The 19,280-nt window shown below is 39.1% G+C and overlaps 2 protein-coding genes across 9 annotated transcripts in view; one reads left to right on the top strand and one right to left on the bottom strand.

Moving 5' to 3' along the window:
- Positions 1–222: 222 nt before the first annotated feature.
- On the top strand, positions 223–15,036 carry tex10 (testis expressed 10). 2 transcript variants are annotated; one of them, XM_077576464.1, is made up of 16 exons: positions 223–559; positions 782–973; positions 1,101–1,288; positions 1,359–1,685; positions 2,635–2,844; positions 3,033–3,285; positions 3,361–3,470; positions 4,783–5,030; positions 5,117–5,249; positions 5,642–5,811; positions 8,161–8,338; positions 11,489–11,711; positions 13,128–13,208; positions 14,101–14,270; positions 14,339–14,546; positions 14,646–15,036. In XM_077576464.1, exons 2-16 carry the CDS (start codon positions 782–784, stop codon positions 14,760–14,762), a joined length of 2,808 nt encoding a protein of 935 aa, XP_077432590.1. In that variant the 5' UTR covers positions 223–559; the 3' UTR covers positions 14,763–15,036. The 2 variants fall into 2 exon arrangements, with proteins under 2 accessions (XP_077432590.1, XP_077432589.1); XM_077576463.1 differs by having other exon boundaries at positions 226–559; positions 5,114–5,249.
- Positions 15,037–15,041: 5 nt separating this feature from the next.
- Positions 15,042–19,280, bottom strand: part of invs (inversin) — a 31,494-nt gene continuing 27,255 nt past the window's right edge. For 5 of the 7 annotated variants that reach the window (XM_077576465.1, XM_077576467.1, XM_077576468.1 and 2 more), the window contains 2 exons: positions 16,521–16,604; positions 15,043–16,233 (listed from right to left, as the gene is read on the bottom strand). In XM_077576465.1, coding sequence (XP_077432591.1) covers positions 16,118–16,233; positions 16,521–16,604 — 200 coding nt within the window. In that variant the 3' untranslated portion in view covers positions 15,043–16,117. Of the gene's footprint in view, positions 16,234–16,520; positions 16,605–19,280 lie in introns of all 7 variants that reach the window. The other 2 variants (XM_077576469.1, XM_077576470.1) reach the window with 2 other exon arrangements.

The following is a 19,280-nucleotide window of genomic DNA, read 5'->3' as shown; positions in this document are numbered from 1 at the left end:
GACCTATAATATAAAACAAATACAGACAGTATCAATGACAAAAATTCTTTTTTTTCCCCCATATGCGTCCACGAGTCAAAAGAAATGTAATTTAAAGGAAATTAATTTGTCCAGGGCATTTACGAGGACGACTATATAGTGTGTTGGTATTACTGACCGGGACACACCGTTTAGGCTTTACCGAAGCAGGACTGTAACAGAGACGTTAATATTTTTGGTAAAATATATCTACCACAATTTTTCTATGCAAATTACTTTTTCTGTGCAACAAAACACATTTGAACTAATTTTATCACAGTGAAAACGAGGGATATAGGTTATCAACATTTCATTCCCTACGCACAGCCACCTTTGTGCTTTTGAAAAAAAGGGGCGGCGGTGGCGCTGAAAACAGGCGTACATTTGGCTCAAATGAAAGACTGGCACGAGACCGAAGCCAAAAATATTAACTTACACAGAAATAAAAATATTTTCTGTGCCTTTTCTCACCTTCAGATATCGACGAGCCTGTGTCGCAAGTGTAAAGTTGTAGCAGGCACAGCCAAGACCCTTAGCTGAGGTAGGTTACGAAATACACACTGGCAACGATGCCTATGCAGTTAGCTTACTAATGCTAATGCTAGTGCAGAGAAGACTGTTGCATGCCTGAGAGAATGCAACCACTTTGACGATCTAATTTTGATGACCAATTGATATTATTTTTCATTGTGCATGATTAGTTATTATTATTATTCATCTCTTCTGCATTTACCTTTAGAGTCAATACAACTTTTGGTTTCAGATGGCTAAACTGAAATCCAAGAAGAAGAAGAGACAAGATGACTTCCAAAAGGTGAAATTAAAAGTGGGAAAGAAGAAGCCAAGAGCAGACAATGCCACCGATACAAACTTTCGCACAAGGGGAATATATCTGCCTGAACAGCTGAAGACAAACACCAGTGGTCCGACTACAAACAGGCACCTTGGCATCAATGTAAGTGATTTCAGTTGCTCTCCCCAAGTTACAAACCGCTGTCCAGTATCACTTTTCAGGTGTAAACAAACAGCAGTGATTCAACATTTTGACAGTGTTTTGCGTGCATTTATCTCCCCTTTACTAGGACCTGTTGTCTCAGCTCCACCATTACAATGCCAATGTGAAGCATGGTGCCTTACTGGGCTTGAGGGAGCTGCTGTCGGTGAATCCGTCTTTGTTAGAGCAACATTTGTCACGTTTGCTGTCTGAGGTGGCTGCCGTGTTCACAGACAAGGATGCCAATGTTCGGGTGGCAGCCACACGTGTGCTCAGGTTCGATCAAACTAAAATATCAGTATCATTCATCCCTGTCACAACAACTAATGACTTGAACTGGTTACAGGTATATCACCCAGTCTGTGCCTGCGGAACGAGTAGCTCCATTTTTCCCCCTCCTCAGTGCCCACCTGTGTTGTGCCATGACTCACATTGAGTTAAGCATCCAAGAAGATGCCATGAAGGTCCTGGATGTGCTGTTGGAGCACTACCCGGCCCTGCTGGCCGCACGGCCCGCCGTACTCCTCACCAACTTCTTGGAGTTAATCTCTCACCGACAGAGCAACGGAGGAGCTAAAAAGGAACAGGAGGTGAAGGGACGCACATGGGCGCTCTCTGTAAACCCCAACAGGACCGTTACCAGCCAGCAGTGGCGCCTCTCTGTGCTCCTCAGGTACTCCACAATGACCGTTTAGACATTTTTTTTATACTGAACAAAAATATGAATGCAGCACTTTTGTTTCTGATCTCGTTTTTCATGAGTTGAAAATCAAATATGTAACACACAAAAGGCCCATTTCTTTTTAATAGTATTCACACATCTGTATAAATACGTGTTAGTGATCACTTCTGTTATATACATTTTCTCCACATTTAAGTATAATCTTTTTTTGGATATCAGTTGACCATTAAGTTGCTTTAATTTCAAAATGTAGTCAAATATTATTTTGGAATTAATATTTAAAATTTCTAACTGTCATACAAAAATATAGATGGGTTGAACTAGGACAGGCAATAAATCAAATTAATTTGATTAATCATTTAAAAAAATCAAATGGTTGAAAATGAGCTAAATCGAGGTACATATAAATAATATACTTATGAATAGCTATTCTTTGCACAAGCTGTGAAAGTTAAATTTACGTTAATGTATTTAAAATCACTATATAATATTGTTGTCTGACCATTTTGCTCAGGATTTATTTTTGAATAGATGAAACCTTTAAATAAATGGTTGTTTGTTTTATTACTTTGATTAAAATTGTAATCGTCCAGAATGAAATAATTTTTATTTTTTTGGGGCCATATTGCCCTGCCCTGGATTGAACTCTGTGTAATTGTACTGAGCAGATGTGCCATTTCCTACTATTTCTGTTATGAAAATTATACTTTGCCATCTCTACAAACTTGTGTGGCATCCCACAAAACAAACTGAGCTGAAGTCTCATAAAAGATTTGCTAAAATCTTACTTGACATCAACAACTTTTAATTTGATGTTGACGCATTTTCCCCAGAAATATTGTGGTTAAACGACAATTCCAATACCATTTTGTGGAACATTCAGCTTTTAGAGCATCTACTGTGGCTGCTAACATTGCAAATGGTGTCATTTGTGTTTTAGACTTGGGCGCTTCCTTCAGGCAGTAGTTGAGGAAAGACCGGTGGAGGAAGGTAACGTGACGGCCCCATCTGAGGGAGTGTTTGGTTCGAGAGGGGAGAGCAGAATTGCGCCTGTGAACGTCACCTGGGAAGAACTCAACAGCAAGATTGGAGTTAAAGTATATGAACACTCCGGGAGCAAACCAAGTCCGCATTCAACATTTAAACTTAGGTATGATAGCACTGCTGTTAAATATATATATTTTTAATGTTAATAGAATATACAAAGTCATTTCAACATGGATTTATTTTTGGTAGCCTGCAATGGATTGTTGTTAACATGCCAGAAAGTTGAAGGCCAATATTTTTTTTTCCAATTATATCTCAATAACCTTTACTTTAACATGATTGTTTTTACAGACCAGATTCATATCACCCGGGTGAAGCATGTGAAGGTTTGGACTCGGCCGAGGCTGTCCAGAGCTTTGCATCGACCCTGGTTCCACTTTTGCTGGAAGTGTGGGTGGAGGCCAACACCAGTGACTCCTCCTTCAACCACTCTGACGGCGATCACCTGCTGAGCCCGGACGCCATGTCCGTCATGTTCCAGGTCTTGTCTATTCTGCAACTGCTCCGGAAACTGGCGCCACGGCAGGAGCATCAAGATGGACTGGTGAGATGAAGAAAGCACACATGCTAGGGAATGATGAAAAGCATATCAAGTTGTTTTTGTTTTGTTTTTTTCTAGGATGCATGGTTCCGCAAAGAATACTTAGGAGAGTTTAAGCAACACTTTATGAAAAACTTTCCATACAGTCTTCATGACGCACCCAAACATAGAAAGAAAGTTAATAAGAGGTAAGTTTTTTTCCCTATATTTTTTTTACAACAATAATTTCCATATTGCTGAGTGTTATAGACAACCCTCTCTATATTTTATGTATTTGAAAAAAAAAAAAAAAACCTCTCTATATTTTAAGGATTTAGACAACCCCCCACCCCAAAAAAAGCGTATCCTATTGAAAATTCTCTTGAACCAGATTAATTTTTTCTTTTTACAATAATAATTTCTCTATTTCTGGGTACCCTCTCTATATTTTAAGGATTTGGACAGACCCCCCCCCAAAAAGTGTATCCAAGTATCCTATTGAAAATTCTCTTGAACAAGAGGTACTTTAGAAAAAACAATAAATTCTCTATTGCTAATTGTTATACACAACCCTCTCTATATTTGATGTATTTGAACAAAAAAAAAAAGCGTATTCAAGTATCCTATTGAAAATTCTCTTGAACCAGATTTACTTCTTTTTTTTTTAACAATAATAATTTCTCTATTTCTGGGTGCTATACACAACCCTCTCTATATTTTAAGGATTTGGACAACCCCCCCCCCCCCAAAAAAAAAAAAGCGGATCCTATTGAAAATTCTCTTGAACCAGATTTTCTTATTTATTTTTTTACAATAAGAATTTCTCTATTTCTGGGTACCCTCTCTATATTTTAAGGATTTGGACAACCCCCCCCCCCCCCAAAAAAGCGTATCCTATTGAAAATTCTCTTGAACCAGATTAATTTTTTCTTTTTACAATAATAATTTCTCTATTTCTGGGTCTCTCTATATTTTAAGGATTTGGACAAACCCCCCAAAAAAGTGTATCCAAGTATCCTATTGAAAATTCTCTTTAACAAGAGGTACTTTAGAAAAAACAATAAATTCTCTATTGCTAATTGTTATACACAACCCTCTCTATATTTTATGTATTTGGAAAAAAAAAAAAGTGTATTCAAGTATCCTATTGAAAATTCTCTTGAACCAGATTTCATTTTTTTTCCCAATAATAATTTCTCTATTTCTGGGTGCTATACACAACCCTCTCTATATTTTAAGGATGTGGACCCCCCCCCCCCCAAAAAAAAGTGTGTCCTATTGAAAATTCTCTTGAACAAGAGGTACTTTAGAAAAAACAATAAATTCTCTATTGCTAATTGTTATACACAACCCTCTCTATATTTTATGTATTTGGACCCCCAAAAAAAGTATATTCAAGTACCCTACTGAGAATTCTGGTAAATAATTGAGTATTCGTACAAAATGTTTTTGTAACATAAGCCATATTATAAGCAAATTATTTATTCGCATAACTTGACCTTTTTCCACTCTTTCCTGCAGGGGGAAGCAGACCGCAGCCATCCCCGACGTGACCGTGGATCCTCTGGCGCTGAACATCACACTCTGCCAGGTGATGGTGTCGCTGAGCCAGAAGCAGGCAGTCGGCCGGGAGGCGGACGGAGACTGGCTGACGCCCCTGAGGACTTTTGTGCGAGACACGCTCGGCGGCGACGTGAAGCTCAGCTATCGGCAGCTGCACATGCTGCTCGGGACCGTGTGGAAGATGGTGCTCACGCAAAAAAGCAAAAGTGAGGCTTGCGTGCATTTTGTCAGGTGTGTGTACAACGATTGATGACATCTAATTGTAGAAATGTTCTGTGTTGTGTCGCAGCAGTGACGGAGGACCTTTTGGCAGCGGTGTACTCGTACTATCAGCAGAGGCACCTGACACTGCAGTCCAGATCTCTTCTGTTGTCTTTCTATAGCAAGATCTACCTGCAGGAGCAGGGACAGTTACATATTACAAGGTAAGTACAATTGGATTCGATAATCGCTTTGCTTCTTAAAAACATTTAAATTGGAGACAACAGAAGCCCATTGAGTGAGGATGACACCTAGTGGTTGAAATGATTGTTGCACCCAATTGGCTTGGGGAAAATCAAATGTCTATCAGGAATTAGTTTTGTATTTTGTGACATAATTCATACATGTATTTAAATGCTATGGTAGTTTAATGCACAGTTTGTAACATTGTATTCTCACCCCCAAAAATCCCAGAGCGGTTTCAGAAGCTAGCATTGATAAAAATAAATAATTACATTCTAACTAGCCCAATTCTCATGTTCATGTCATCACATACACTTACAATAATTGATAATTGCATATATAAACCCTTGTCATGTGCCTCTCCTTTTTGAAGGAGTAAAGTGCTGAGTCGGTGGCTGGCGTTTCTTCCTGTGCAGTTGTCCCAGCTGGGCCATCGTAACCCCGCTCTGTCCGCGCTGCTCATCCAGTCCATTCAGGCTGCTGCTTCCCGAGGCAACCAAGACCTGCTCAGCAGTCTACACACGCACGCCTGCAAACTTTACGGTACTCATATATCACAAATTCGCCTGGTCGCTGTTTTTTTTCTTTTTTCGAACCTATCCTATGTTATTCACAAGCTAAAGCTATAACAGCATTGCTGGTGTCAATGAAAAAATAAAAATTTAGTTGCTGAGCTTTTTTTGAGCCTTAAGTCGTCCTTTGCTGCCATCTTGTGGAGTCTACTTAAAAGAGGCGTCATTCACTCACAGTTTTTTAAAGGCGGGGTCTTAAGTTTTCACCCAGAAATAAACACTGGATGTATACACATGAAATCCTTCTCAATCAACACCTCTAGGCTTCTGTTAATGTGTGGTGGTGATTTTGTCATCAACCAACACCACCCTCAGCCTGTATTTTGCCATTTTGTTGTGTTTTGCCACAAGAGGGACGTTTCTGGGCAGAAAGTCAATGTTTACCCCTTCGGCCAATCACAGAGCGGGGGGCGTGTCCCCAAATGCAGGCACAATGTTGACGACAAGAGTGGGGGGGTTGAGCCACGGGAAGAGTCCGTTTTGAATTGTTTGTTCACAAACACAAATGGTCAAAACTTAAGACCCCACCTTTAACTCTTTGACTGCCAAAAACGTTTAATAACGTTTAGTAAAATCCAAATGAGGGCTGCCAAAAACGTTAAAAGACGTTAACTATGATTTTTTTGGGAAACGGGTGGAGGAAAGCCTTGGCCAGCTGTGCTGAAAGTATCAAGCAGATCGAGTTAGTAGTTAGTGGCATCATTCATGGAAAAAAAAAAAAGGTGTCAAATTCACTAGAGTGCATGAAATAATATCATTTCACAAAAAGCTTGATTTCTCCGTATTTTGGTCCAAAACAGAGCATTTGGGTGAAACTAACCATTTTCTATTGTTGATTACTGAAAAACGGAATAAGGTAGAAACAACCTTTGATGAAAGATGAGAGTTCAATCTTTCATTTGGTAGTATGTGTGTTTCCATAGTCCAAACACAAAAAATTCTGTGGACCTTGAAAGATGAGTCAAAATGCTTAAATCAGCTGGCATCCCTTTTCTGAAAACGGTTGGCAGTCAAAGAGTTAATGGCAGCTTCCTGTCCCCCAAGTATTACATTTAGGGTAGTTTACAAAATCAAATAATCAATATTGAATCGATTTTCATAAAACCATAAATCTATTATTTTAATATCTTTTTTCCCCCATAAATTCATAGGAAAATAGAATTTTAAAGGCAGAATTTTTTTGTATCTTACGGTTTTCTTGAAAATTACTGTTTACATGAATTTAAAAATATTTTCTTACATTTATGAAAGACGGGGCTTATTGCACTTTAAGACAATTCAGAATCTTTTAAATTTATATTTAAAATTATTGAATTAGATCATGGAAATATTTTCATCTTATCCTTGCTGATGTCAATGTTTGTGTAACACTTAACGTGATTATAACACGTTACTTCATTAATAAAATAAATCATTTAACCAGTTGCTGTCTCCGCAAAATTTAATTGAGAATTTAATGTTTGTGCCCATTATGAATCAATATCAAATTGGATTGAAGCGAATTGGGGGAAAAAAAAATAATAATAATTGAATCGAACGTAACTTGATTGAGGAATTTAGAATCGACACCCAGCCCTAATTACATTACACATACATGAGGTGAAAATTGAAGAAAATGTGGCAAAAAACTTCCATTCTTCTGGGAAGACTTTCTACAACAATGTGTGGTTCCCCAATTTGTTGAAGAGTTCTCCCACACCAAACTTTCCTCAACATATCTTTACGGAACTTGCTTTGTGCACTCGGGTCCAAAAGGCCGTGCCTAAATAGTTTTCACTCATTAAAACTATTTTCTTTTGTGTTTGCTGAAAAATTGTATTACTCAGGAGCAACTGAGGACTCCAGCCTAACTCCTGACTGGTTATGCAAGAATCTTGGCAAAACCAAAATTGAATGACTCTCGAGTTGCTCTAGTAGGCACCGTGACAATGTGTAGCTCCCGGGCAGAATGAAACCAGGCCAAAAGATTCCAAAGATCAAGACGGTCAGATAATGCGATTGTGTTGTGTGACAAGGAAGCAGCAGGAGTAGTTAGAGTCGTCGGGGGGGTGGTCAAGAGTTCTGATAGGGACTGCTGGCAATTCACCATCACAACAGTTCTTTTGTCTGCCGGCTTCTGACATCAGCATGTGCGTCAGCGAAACACTGACCCCGCACACACATAATCTGAGTGTCTAAGGCTTTCACCGCCACAAACTAGTTTTGGTTTTCCTGGTATCGTAGCAATTTTCCTTACAGTCGTGCGCATGATGCCGCTAAGTGTAAGCATGACGTCCGCATTTTTTTGTGTCTGCGTGTGTGCGTTTGCGTCCCCCAAAAGATCCGCAGGAAGGCGCTGTGGTTCTTCTGCCGGCAGAGTGCCAACAACCAATGGTGCAGCTGCTCTACTTCCTTCCCAAGATGTCCCGCGCTCTCCTGGCCAAGCTGAGCTTCTGCTGCAGCACCGGACGAATCTCAGCCGGCCTCGCCGCCTCCCTCATTCGTATTATACACTTGAGGTGAGCTCGATATCGTCACAGGAGGCCACGGAAGAAAGTGAAAGCGGGGGTACACGCAATACGGACGACGGGGACGGATTTGAGCGTTTTAGTCACTTTACAATTATAGTTAGCAGATGTCGCTAAATGATGATTTAGAGATCAATGACAACCAGGGATAATATAATAGTACTACGACAATTGGCAAATTCTTACTTGTGAGGATTGAGCCAATTTGGAGGCGACCCGAACGTGTTTACCACAAGAAGAGTTCATTAAGACAATGTTGATAATAAGATACGAGTTGGCCGAGCTTTCTAATGTTTCTTCTTTTATTACTACTCTTTCGTGTTTGTTTTTCATCTGGATTGCTCCGTGACACCGTGCTGCCTCTCACAAGTAGACATCTTTGTGTGTCGTTTGCTGTTTTGATCAGCTCGAGTTACCCCACAATACTCTGAATCATAAAGCAAGTTGACGGTGATTCTAATGAAATGATTATTTAATAGTGGCTGTAAATAAAAAGTGAGTCCTGGTTAAAAGCTACATTACACGTTAATGAGAAGGAACAAATACAGTAAAAGCCCCGAGGTCAAACATCTGATATGTTCTAAATTTAAATCAGTATTTTCCTTTAAGAAATCATAAAAAAAAAAAAAGAATCTGTGTCAAACATCTGCCAAAATACAAACTAAGGCAAACACACTGTCAGTAAAGACTACATCAGGGATGTGATTTTTCTGCTAATTCGCGGAATTCCGCTTTTTTTTTTTATCTCCCCCCCCCAAAAAAATTCAGATTTATTTATTTATTTTTTTTTAGTAGTTCATTGTGTATGCACATGACTCCGACAGATAACATCTTCTGCTATAACAAAGATGTTTGTGGTATGCTCTAATATGAGTTACTTTTCATTTGGTCATGATACAATTATTTGTTCATGAAATTTGAACTCTTCAACATTATTTATGTATTAACTTAGTAATCACATTAGTTAGATATGATGATATTCTCAGTGATAGTTTTTAAAAGCAAAGGCAGTCCAATGTTTTTGAATGTGACTGATTTTGAGTTGACTAAAACTGCCATTTTATATGGGATAGTTCAATGTCCTGGACCTAGCTGGGTGCCAGCGGCCCCCAGACCCCCGGCTAAATTTTCAGATAATTTCACTTTGGTCAAATCACATCCCTGCTACATGCATCTCACTTATTTAGGGTCCCTGCGGGTTAGCCCGTCTCGTTTAGGCAAAAGTTTGGAATTTCCAACGAGAGACTATTTGCCATTTTAATGAAAAAAATAAAATAAAAAATCAATGTTCAGAATTTTTCCGCCATTATTTTTACTGTGTGTGCCATTTTGAAAATCGATAGGCTCCATAGGATCGCCCAGTGGAAATGCTCCTCGATCAATGAGCACGCTCCTCTCCATTTGCCTGTACTGGCTGCCATAGCATAGAATATCATTTCATTCACTTCTGAATCTTAAACTTTTAATTTGGTAAAATTTCAAGAAATTCTAATTTGTGGCACACTGTTAAAAGTGTATGTGTGTGTGTGTGTGTGTGTGTGTGTGGGGGGGGGGGGGGGTAGTCAATGACCGTTATCCCTTCGTTCCAAAGTATTACACAGAAACAATGTATTTTAAAATTGTAGCAGTGCCATAGATTTCATTGTAATTTCCAAATTTTAAAATGTTTCAAAATGGCGGCACGGGAAATGGTAAATAATGGCGGAAAAATCCTGATATATATATTTTTTGCCTATTCAATTAAAATGACAAACGGTCTAGTTAGAAATTCCATACTTTTGCCAAAACGGGACGGCGTAATGCAATAATTAAAAAAAGACAAATGCATTAAAATGTCCTAAATCAATACTTTAAAAGTCTATCAGACGGATTTTATGATAGTGTAATAATAAATAGTGCTTTACAGGCCTGATCGGCACCTGAAGTTGCACATTGCTCCCATTAGATGGCAGTAGCGAACCATCCCTCGCCCACAATCAGCACGCTGTTGTGCATCTGACTCGTTTCTTGTGTCACTGGGTCAGCATTAACACATTTCCAGAGAAGAGGTAGCCTCGGTCCAGACACGACGCAAAAGGAGACACAAGATCAACATTTTCAACTACACAAAAGAACTCATTTTTTAGGAGACTGGAATGTGTTTGACCAGCAATTTGTGCATGCGCTTCTCAGCCTTTCCACAACAAAATGTTGCCCTCGCTATCTTGCTACCGATATCCCTTCATCTTCGCTTGGGGCTACGGCATTTCATAAGATGACTGTCTGAACACTTCATCTCAAAATTAGGCAGAATGTGACGAACGGATGGATCGAGGGTGAAAAGTCACATAGACAAACATTTACTGTCATAGTAATTCATGGTTTATTTACCTTCATTACAGCATAAGCACATTGGGCATAATGAATCTGATAATGCTTATTACTTGTGTTAGTTTAAAAAAAATTAAGGGATGTCAGGCGATTATTATTTTTAATCGTAATTAATCCCATGACTCCAATAGTTAACTCGCGATTAATCGTGAATTTCATATCTGTTCTAAATGTACAATAATATATTTTTCACTCTTGTTAACATAAAAGTGGATTTTTTAACTAATAGAAATATGGCTGCATCTTTTAGTCATTGATACAATAATTTCATAATAAGTTTAAGAGTTAGTGTGATGTTGATTTGTGTCGAGGTAATTTGTCTGCCACTAGATGGCATAATTGCATTTGTAAGACGAGCTATCTAACCTTTAACATGAAGTAACTTGTGAAATTCTGCACATTTTTAAAATTGTAAAATACAACTTGACCCCAGTCTCCACAAATATATGCATTATTATTAAATTTATTACTGCAAAATTTTGAGGTGGACGTGTCTGCTGCGTTCATCAATTGTGCGTTAAAAAAATGGTGGCGTTAAAGGAACTTGAACTCAAAAGTAACGCACTCATTTTAACACCCCTAAAAAAATACATTGGAAGAGGACCTTGAAAAACAAAAAATGATCAGACCTTAAATCGCCATTGCAATATTGAGGGGAAAGGCGCAATTAGATTATTTTTCCAAATTGCTCAGCCCTACTCGCAAGTCAAAGCAAAAAATGGTCCGAACAACTCTTGTATCTCAAGGTCCCGCTGTACTCGTGTTTCCCAGGTCGTCCTTGAACGGATGGTCGGTCGGGAGCCAGGAAGCGGCCCTGCAGGACGTGGACTACTTCAGCTTCCTGTTCTCCACCCTGACGGGCTTCTCATGCGAGCAGCTCGCTTCCCTGCAGGAGGCCGGCGACGCCAGAGCGCCGGGCCCCTCCCCTCTGTCGCCCCTGAGGCTTCACCGCACCCCGCTGGACCACTTCACGCACCACTGGGACGTCGTGGAGGTACGTCTGGCATACGTTGTTGCTTTCTTATCGGGAACTTTACATTTCGAATTGAACTTGTTTGGTCAAATTGGAAATATATTCTGGACCGACGTGTTCGTCTCGCACATGGAGGCTCAGAGCGTTGAAAGCGTTATCATTTTTTTTTTTTTTTTTATCGCATCGCACAGGTTGGAGATGCGTGGTTATCGGCCACCGTGGATATGTACAAGCACTAATGAGAGCCGGTGGCGTGAGGGGAATGTGACATTTCCGCACTGAAATTACAGTTAACGTAGTCTTGCCCTGGGGCAGGTGTGTGCGAGTGGGGGGTTGGAACGGAACGCCTTCTAATCACTAATTCAGCGCCTCAATTAAGGCCTCAGATCCTGCCTCCTCTCATTTGCCTGTCTGAGTCAATCACAGCCAAGCGGAGGTAAAGAGGAGGGTCGGGGTGCGGCAGCACGAAGGGACGGACAGTGTCAGCGCCGCCGCCGCTAATGAGGCGGGATTGTTTCTAATGACGCGGAGAATGTCAACAGGTGCGGCGCGGTGACAAATGCTGCCGTGCACGCTCGCATGTGCATGTGGTCAAATGAGAAAGACGGTTATTAGGTTAGAAAAAAAAAAGTTGATGAAGAGTCGGGGACACGTCTTGTTCTGGTTCTAGCACAAATTAAACTGGAAAAAAAAACAAGTTTTATTTGATTCATTCCTTGTGGACTGGCGCATCTATTACAATTTGGAGAATTGATTATATTAGTTCAATGGAATTCATATTATACAAATGAAACTCAAAAATAATTTACAGAAGTCAAATTCCTACTTTACAAAAAATGTCATTTCTAATTTGTCAATGTTTTTTCTTTAGCTGTAAGTGATCTCGCAGGAAAAAAATGAAATAGAGAAACTTAGTAAAAGTTAGTTTTTCACAATACACTGTACTGTATTCCAATTTATTTATATACATGCTTACGACACTTAATTTAATTTAATTGCATGTTGACATTGATTGAGGTTGTAAGATAAAGGACAAATCAAAACTAATTTTGAATAAAATGATGAATGCATTGGACATGCGGTAACAAAAATGTGGAAAATGCTATGTTGAATAATGTTCAAACTGAATCCCATCAAATTACCATTTTTATGTACTTTTTGGTGCATATTTTTCGACTCTGAATTTATTGATAAACAGCGAGAATGTTTTCATCCATCGTTCCCCGTGGGGGTGCGAACTGTGGTCGGCGTCATGTGTCAATTACTATTCATTGAGTGGTGGTGGGTGAGAAAAACCTCGTGCCCCGCCAGGCCTATAAAGCACTAGAGGAATCCCTGGTGGTCACTAAGAATTTATTTATTTATTTTTAAATCACTGTTTACGTCTGTATTGTGCTAGGGATGCATTCATTAATCTCAATGTCTTTTGTTTTTCAGGAAGTGTGCCAGCGTCTGGAAAATCTGGGTTCAAAGGCTCAATGCTTTGAAATTTTACAAAATGGCATCTATGAATATATGGTGAGGAAATTGCTTTATGTTTGCTTACATGAAGTCTTGGTATGCTTGATGGCTTGTGACCATCCAACTTTCTCCCAATCACATTCAAGGGGTTTTCAATGGGGTTCAGGTTTGTAGATTGGCGTGGCCCTGACAAGGTCTTGACCTGGTGTTCCTTCACCCCCACCTTGCATTGTCCTGCTGGGGAACATTTTACTGATGACTGGCACATATGTATGGAGGACCAAAACTGCCAAAATAAAAAATAAATAAATGACTAAAAGGGAAAATAAAAACGGATATAAAAAATCAAATTCAAAAATTAAAAACAAAAAAATTAATATAAATGGGAAAAAATGTGTGTGTGTATATATAGCAACCAGTTCAGGGTGTCCCCCGCCTACTGCCCGAAGCCAGCTGGAATAGGCTCCAGTCCCCCCGCGACCCTTGTGAGGAGGACAAGCGGTTAAGAAAATGGATGGATGTATAAATAAAAGTAAAAAAAAAAAAAAAAAAAAACACGTTTCAAAAAATAAATGTAAAAAGAAATACAAAAATATCTAAATAGAATTAAATATCAATAAATAAATAAAAAAGCTCTGCTCATTTTTTTTATTTCATGCTGCAGACACTCTTGTCAGGTCTAAATGTTATTCAAATGAGGGGGCGGTCCTAAGCGGGTTGGGCTCCGCTGTTGCTAACAGTTACTTTTAACAGTTTTTATTTTTTGAATCTTTTATTTTTGCATTTATATTTACTTTTATTTATTTATAGATGTATATTTTTTGTTGTTTTTATATTCATTTTTTCGTATAAAATTTTTGAATTCTATTTTTTACATCTGTTTAAGTCATTTATTTATTTTTAATTTTGGCAGTTTTGGTCCTCCATATATATGTGATTCGTGTTTCAGACCAATCTGCGAGTGGTGCCTGACAGCATGGCGGCCGCCCTCCTCAAAGCCGTTTCCAGGCTAATAGACCTGTCCCTCCTGCCCATCGAGCCCGTCTTACGCTTGTTGTCCCGCTGCTGCCTCAGCCTTCTGACCCTGCTCGTCACTCAGCAGCACGACAAGCACAAAAGGTGCGGCGCATCGCTCGCCGTGTTGGAAACAAAAGCGCACCCTTAACCGCTTTGTGTCCCAATGGCAGGGAGGCCATTTTGGGAGCGTGCGTGGGGTCGCTAAGCACCGTGCCCCGCCTGCTGAGGATGCTCCTGCAGCTGCGCGTGGCCGATCTGAGCCAAGAGGAGCTGCCGCAGCTGGGACAGGTTTTGTCCATGCTGATGCACCACACGCCGCTGCAAAACCAGCTCATGGCCAACAACGATCTGCTGCAAGAGGTCATCCAACATCTGACGGTAAAACATTCGTCCTGGAACCCGAATTCATACTCCCACTTTGGCTCCTTTTTGCTTGTACGTGTTTATATTTGCCATTTGTCCACGTGTGTGTTGCAGAGGTACTCCCGCGGTGTGACGAGAGAGCAGTGGCTGACTGACCTGCTCTACTGTTACAGCGTCACTGTGGCCCACGGCTCGGCATCTCAACGGGGAAACATTCGAGACGTCTACTGATGGACGCACACACACACATAATTAACCAACACGGCAGTTATTCTGACACACAAAAAACCCCACTTACAGACCACAACAGTGACCGTGCTTTGTACTCACAACTTAACAAGAACACAGTGGGTCCATGTTTGCTTTTTTTTTTTTTTTTTTTAAAGACCTTCACCATTCTTTGACCTGCTTCCTGTCTCGTTGGAAAATTGTTGCATAATTGTATGTGTGTGTGTGTGTGTTTTTTTTTTTGTAATACAAAAAAAAATAAAACATTTTCACAGCATTTCAAGTCAATTTTTACTTGTAAAAACACACCAAAAAAAAATCAATTGTTACAATAAGTGTAAACGTTTCACAATAAGGATTGTGTGTAAATTTTATCTTTTTTTTTTTTTTTAAATGGGTGGTTGCGTTATGCAGGTTTCAATGGTCATTTACCTTGCGTATTCGAGGGGTGTTAAATTGTAGTTAGGCTTCCCCTCAGAGGGCCATTATAACTGAAACCGTATTCTGTAAATGTATAATTGATTGTTATTACATATACACATCAAATTTATGGATAACTAATTTTGAGCTCAGGAGCCAGGAAAATAGTTTGTTCAACTATTTCTTTAGTTAAAAAAATGAGTTTGGTAACAAAACATTTTAAAAATATATTTTTAGTGCAGATTTTAGCAAGGAACATTAAGCTCAAGCGACAAAATGATGCAGACAAGATGTTTATATTGTGATGTGTGTGTAAATGGAAATATTTACATTAATGGTACATTTGAGAACAGTGGCAGATTTTTACATTGTGTGTGTTATAAACATGTTTGTCATACATCTATTGGACTTATTAAGATAAGAGCTTTTCTTGTGTCTGTGAAAATAGGTTAACAATTTAACCAGATTTGCACATAACGTAAATGCTTTAAACTGTTAAGACATGTCCATATGTTTGTCAACAGAATCACATTCTGTGTACTGTATATTTGAACAGAGAGGATTTTCATGTTATTAAATGTGCATTGGAATGTACCGGTACCTGACATATTTTTAGATTGTGTGTGTGTTTCTGCAGGTGGGCCGAATTCATGAGCGGTTGTTGATAGACTGGCTCATTCTCTGCAACACGAGGAAAGGTTATCTCAGTGTGTGAGCGAGACTCGCGCACGCACTCGTGTGTGCGTGTATGTTCGCTTCACAATGGATGAAAGGTTATCTTTTACACGAGCCGCTTCGGTAGATTTAACCCCCGCCCCGTGAGGTCATGTCTCTGATGTCATATGACTTAATTTTAGAAGCTAACAATGTGTAGCAGTAATCAGGTGGAAGCTGGCAGCCCACTGAGAAAACATTTTAAAAAAATGTACTTGGGTGCGTCAACGCTTTCCTCGATGGCCCCGACCCTGCCCGGCGCTTTGCGGCCTCAGGTTGTAGGAGAACTGCCTGGCTTGATTCACCGCATCAGTCAGGTGCACGTAGTCCAAACCGCCCACTAGACACACAGATACATACACAGATATCAGACTTTTGGTTGATATTGCAGTAAATGATGCCATTTAGCTCAGTGTTAAAAGAACAGCAAGTTGTGCAACAAGTATTTGAAAGATTGAACAGTTGGGCATTCAAAAGTTCAGAGAAGGTCAAATGATGTAAAGGTTATACTGCATTTTAGATTCATCCTGAAATTTCACTCCAAATCCAAATATTGTTTCCGATTTTTGAGCTGTTTTCTATATCCAAAAGCATTCCAAAGAGTTGAGTGTCTGCAAATCGACTTACACTGGCTCTGCGTGCGTAAAGGCACGTTCAAAAGCAGCTGAGACCCTCGGAGCGAAGGATGTGCCCGTATGGCCACAGAGTTTCCTAGAAGGCAAGTCAAAACATCAGCATATTTCCTGTAAAACATGGGCGGCCAGACACAAACAATTACTTGTTGTGTTTTTAAAACAACCACATAACTTTTGCTTTTAAGTCTGCTGGCTCAATTCAAAAAGGGAAATAGGAAACGCCAAATCATCGCTTCGGTGTTATAACTTTTTAAGGAATGGATAGTTGGATACTCACAATCATAGATTCTTTATCCTCTGCAAAGAACGACTAACATTACTGCGACCATAAGTGTATTATAGTGCTCCCGGGTGGCCAAGGTGTCCACACCAGAAGTCAATATCCATGGGAATTAAGCAAAAAAGGAAGAATTTAAATTATAGTACTGTAATATTTGGTACATTCATTTAGTATTTTTTCCTCTAAAATGGTTTAATAAAAAATGTATGTATTATTTATAGGTTTTATTTGTATTTATTATTTATTCATTCATTTTATTCATTTATTTTTTTATTATTTATTTTATATAATTAAATACAAATTTAATTAATTAATTAAGTGCAGTAAATGCTATAGAGGATTTCAATTATAGAGGAAGTAGTGTGGAACTTTAACCTCGCGATACAGAGGGGATTACTGTCATTTTGTTTCTACAATGATGACATTTAATTAAATCTATATATATATATTAGTGCTGTCAAAGTTAAAGAGTTAATTGATTAATTAATCACAAAAAATGTACCGCATTAATCATAAATTAACGCAGATTAATCGCATTTTTTATTTTGACCATAGATTATCCGTTAGCATGACAGCGGATGGCTACGTTTAAGGTAGCACAGGTTGTGTTTTTTAATTTAATAAATGTTTGCGTATCACATTTAGAATATTTGTTCATGTCAAACTATTGGGGTACTTTTTTTCCCCATTTTAAATTATGCAAGTAATTAATGTGTGCAGTGGATCAAAAAATGTTGAAGACGTCCTTATAACATTAAATGTCAAAAGAATGAACACATAACCAGTGCTCTTCAAATTTGGCGGGAAAAAAATTGTTGATAAAAAAGGCATTTTTTTTTATTAAGCGATGAATCGTGATTAATAAAATTCTAAAATGTGATTAATCTAATAAAAAAAATTGTGACAGCTCTAATATATATATATATATATTCAAATAATTAGCTGGTCAAAAAAAAGTTTAAATGTGCATATGATCATCGTGTTATCATTCCTCCTCACTCCCCTTTAGATGAAATGATATTTGAGATGAAATTACAGGGAGACAATTAGATAAAGGTGTAGCGCGATTATGATAGCCAGTCTGGAGTTGTATGTCAAACGTCCGTCTGCTTCGAGAGAGGCAGCGGGCGTGTAATGTGTGTGTTGTGCGTGTGTGTGTGTTCAGCGGATCGCTCCACACTGTTGACATTCCCCCTGACAGCCGTGAACTTTTCACGATGCCACGACTGTCAGAGCGACGGCGGAGGAGGGAGGAGAGGTGAGGACGGGGAGGGGGCAAGCCACGTCACCAGGTTGGGTGAGAATCCTGAGATGTGTCCATCTTTTCTATCTGTTTGTCCAGCAGCTTGCTCGGGAGCAAGCAAGGTGGTTCCTGCCTGTTCGCCAATCATCACCTGCTGATGTGTGATGAAGGTCAAGGCTGTCTGAGGGCGGGGTGAAAGCCACCCGTAAGGTTCTGAACAGACAGCTGGGTCAGTGTGTGGACACAAAAGCGCCACCCAACACATTGACACGGGTGATTGTAGTCAATAACAGAGAGGCTGGTTTTGAGCTTCTTGCTTCAATTCCATGAACTCTGTTTCCATAAGTGAGCTTCTCAGTACACATTAAATGTCTGCCATGAAGGGCCACTTTAACTCTTTGACTGCCAAAAACGTTAAATAACGTTTAGTAAAATCCTATGGAGGAGTGCCAAAGACGTTAAAAGACGTTTGTTTCAAAACAGAGGTGAAACTAACCATTTTCTATTGTGGATTACTGAAAAACGGAATAAGGTAGAAACAAACTTTTTTTTTCTGATGAAAGATGAGAGTCCAATCTTTTTTTGGTAGTATGTGTGTTTCCATAGTCCAAACACATAATTTTCTATGGACCTTGAAAGATCAGTCAAAATGCTTAAAATCGGCTGGCACCCACGGCATCCCTTTTCTGAAAACGTCTGGCAGTCAAAGAGTTAATGTGTCCGTTGGCACTAAGATGGATTCGCAGAACATTACGTAAAGTTGTGTTCTAACAAACCTCCTCACTTTTTTTGTGTTTTAAATTTATTTTTTTTTGCATTCATTCTACAGAAGTCCCTGTGAAGTGAAAATAAATACAGTCATAGAAATAATTATTAATTTATTCCGTGTTTTGTTCATTTTAATTTACACTTCATTTTTTCATTTCTTTCATTCTCAATTCAGGTATAAACGGGTTTGACAGAAACAATAAAATAATCACATATTGTGATCCATATTGTGTGCAATTTTTTTTTTGCATAAAAATTTACATTCAGGGCGACACAAAACTGCCAAACAAGAAAACAACAATAAGCACAAGACCTCACTTTTTGTGCACCCCCACCCCAAAAAAAAAAAAATTCAGCTCACTGAAATTAACAAGTACTAGGCCTACTCATGATGTAATTTAGGGCAGAATAAGACCCAGTGTTAGTGCAACTAAGCCATGTCCGCCATCTAGTGGTGAATG

The sequence above is a fragment of the Vanacampus margaritifer genome, chromosome 9 (genome assembly GCF_051991255.1).
Source record: "Vanacampus margaritifer isolate UIUO_Vmar chromosome 9, RoL_Vmar_1.0, whole genome shotgun sequence".
Classification (NCBI taxonomy): domain Eukaryota; kingdom Metazoa; phylum Chordata; class Actinopteri; order Syngnathiformes; family Syngnathidae; genus Vanacampus; species Vanacampus margaritifer.
This window is presented reverse-complemented; position numbering and strand designations above follow the sequence as displayed.

What these genes read in the sequence shown, in the direction of transcription:
- tex10 (XM_077576463.1), top strand. Translation starts at nt 782, where the DNA reads ATGGCTAAACTGAAATCCAAGAAGAAGAAGAGACAAGATGACTTCCAA. An exon ending in CATTCAACATTTAAACTTAG is followed by an intron (nt 2,845 to 3,032) that starts GTATGATAGCAC and finishes TTGTTTTTACAG; the next exon opens with ACCAGATTCATATCACCCGG. An exon ending in ACCACTGGGACGTCGTGGAG is followed by an intron (nt 11,712 to 13,127) that starts GTACGTCTGGCA and finishes TTTGTTTTTCAG; the next exon opens with GAAGTGTGCCAGCGTCTGGA.